Here is a 2,344-nt window from a genome sequence, read left to right on the forward strand (position 1 = left end):
GGGGGCGACTTAAACCTGCGTCCTCTCTAGCGGCCAGCAGGGGGCGACTTAAACCTGCGTCCTCTCTAGCAGCCAGCAGGGGGCGACTTAAACCTGCGTCCTCTCTAGCGGCCAGCAGGGGGCGACTTAAACCTGCGTCCTCTCTAGCAGCCAGCAGGGGGCGACTTAAACCTGCTTCCTCTCTAGTAGCCAGCAGGGGGCGACTCCACCGGCTGCAGAAAGAAGTGTGATTGTATAGAAGTCTATGAGAAAATGTTTCTACTTGTCAGCTGATTTATTCCCTCAGTAAACACTTTCCTGATGAGTTTATGGTCTCAGTCGCTAGTTTCAAGTCTTCTTCAACACAGCATGATGTTCATTTAGTAAATTATGGTCCCATTTAGAGGAACAGAGACCAGGAAGCAGGGGAGGCTTTAGGGCAGGGCTACAAGGTGACTGACAGGTCGCTACCATGGCGACCTGTTTGTCGTTAGCCAAAATTAGCATCCAAACTAATATCACAGCTAACTACAGATGCCCCTTGCTAACCAAGCTAGCTAGCTCCGCCCACTCGCCCAAATATGGTCACGTCTAGTTCCCAAAAACCAAGATGGCGACGGCTAAACTCCAGGCTTCAGAACAGCAGTCCCAAACCAACGGGGGCGTCACGGCGGCTCTGCTCACTCCTGGTCCCGGGCGTGTTGGACCGCAGGAAGAACAAGAGGTGTAAATCTCAATCTTTAATGTTTAACAACAGTTAGTGTCAATAAAGTTTGATTCAACTTGTAGTCCTGATGTGCTGCAACAAGAAATAAAGGAAATGATTTACCTGTGTCCACCTCCAGCACCTGCAGAGACACAGACACACCGTTTCAGACAACAACAACAACAACAACAACAACGACAACAAAGGACCCGTCGGTCTGACCTGCTGCTCGTCTCCTCGTGGTTTCTCAAAGTAGGCGTGTCTCCTGCTCTTGCTGTCGTCCTCCCTCTCCCGGTCTCTCTCCCGGTCCCTCTCCTTGTCTCTGTCCCGGTGTCTCTCCTTGTCTTTGGGAGGTTTAGAGGACGAGGTGGAGGACACGATGTAGTCCCCGATGTCCTCAAAGATACTGAAACACAAACAGAGGTGATGGAGACGCGTCCTTCTGTCTCTGACAATGAGCTACAGCTGTGTGTTGTTGCTGTGAACTGACCTCAGATCAGCCTCAGGAGCCCTCTTCTCATCCAGTTTACCTGCAACACAAACACACCTGTGTCACCTGTCTGCAGAACCTGGTCCACCACCAGCACCTAGTCTGAGTGATGTGCTACCTTCAGGTGTGGGGGGCATTCAAACATGAACACAGGTGAGTTACAGGAACTGGATTCATGTTCTGACTGGAGTTCACCTGAGATAAAGGATCACTCACCTTTGTCCTTCTTCTTGATCTTCTTGTGTCGGGTTCCCTGTCTGAGGTAGGACAAGATCTGGGTCAGCTTGGAGATCACGATGTCGTTGGTGGTCAGAGTGGTCTGAGCCTGAGAGACAGAGTTTATATAGGTTTGTATATAAGTAATGACATCATCTTCAGGACGCCGTGTTCACGAGGAGCCCGAGATCAGAACCAGGACACCAAACTAGAGCTGCTCCCTGAACACCAACGACGGGAACCGCCAGCTCTGAAAAGGCAGGTGCGACTGACGGTGCGACTGAAGGTGCGCGACTGAAGGTGCGCGACTGACGGTGCGACTGAAGGTGGGACTGACGGTGCAGGTGGAGACTGACGGTGCAGGTGGAGACTGACGGTGCAGGTGGGACTGAAGGTGCGACTGAAGGTGCGAGTGACTGTGCGACTGACGCTGCCGGTGCGACTGACGGTGCAGGTGGAGACTGACGGTGCAGGTGGAGACTGACGGTGCAGGTGCGCGACTGAAGGTGCGCGACTGACGGTGCAGGTGCGCGACTGAAGGTGCGCGACTGACGGTGCAGGTGGGACTGAAGGTGCGCGACTGACGGTGCAGGTGGGACTGAAGGTGCGCGACTGACGGCGCGACTGACGGTGCGACTGACGGTGCAGGTGGAGACTGACGGTGCAGGTGGAGACTGACGGTGCGCGACTGACGGTGCGCGACTGACGGTGCAGGTGGGACTGAAGGTGCGCGACTGACGGCGCGACTGAAGGTGGGACTGACGGTGCAGGTGGAGACTGACGGTGCAGGTGCGCGACTGAAGGTGCAGGTGGAGACTGACGGTGCAGGTGCGCGACTGAAGGTGCGCGACTGACGGTGCAGGTGGGACTGAAGGTGCGCGACTGACGGTGCAGGTGGGACTGAAGGTGCGCGACTGACGGTGCAGGTGGGACTGAAGGTGCGCGACTGACGG

The 2,344-nt window shown here is 55.2% G+C and overlaps 1 protein-coding gene across 1 annotated transcript in view; it reads right to left on the reverse strand.

Annotated features, from left to right (window-relative positions):
• The window catches only part of ik (IK cytokine), a 12,055-nt gene that overhangs the window by 3,198 nt on the left and 6,513 nt on the right, over positions 1–2,344 (reverse strand). The window contains exons 10-13 of the mRNA XM_046040535.1: positions 1,392–1,500; positions 1,176–1,215; positions 908–1,091; positions 809–827 (exon numbers count right to left, since the gene is read on the reverse strand). Coding sequence (XP_045896491.1) covers positions 809–827; positions 908–1,091; positions 1,176–1,215; positions 1,392–1,500 — 352 coding nt within the window. The remainder of the gene's footprint in view (positions 1–808; positions 828–907; positions 1,092–1,175; positions 1,216–1,391; positions 1,501–2,344) is intronic.

Source organism: Micropterus dolomieu, linkage group LG23 (assembly GCF_021292245.1).
Source record: "Micropterus dolomieu isolate WLL.071019.BEF.003 ecotype Adirondacks linkage group LG23, ASM2129224v1, whole genome shotgun sequence".
NCBI classification, from domain to species: domain Eukaryota; kingdom Metazoa; phylum Chordata; class Actinopteri; order Centrarchiformes; family Centrarchidae; genus Micropterus; species Micropterus dolomieu.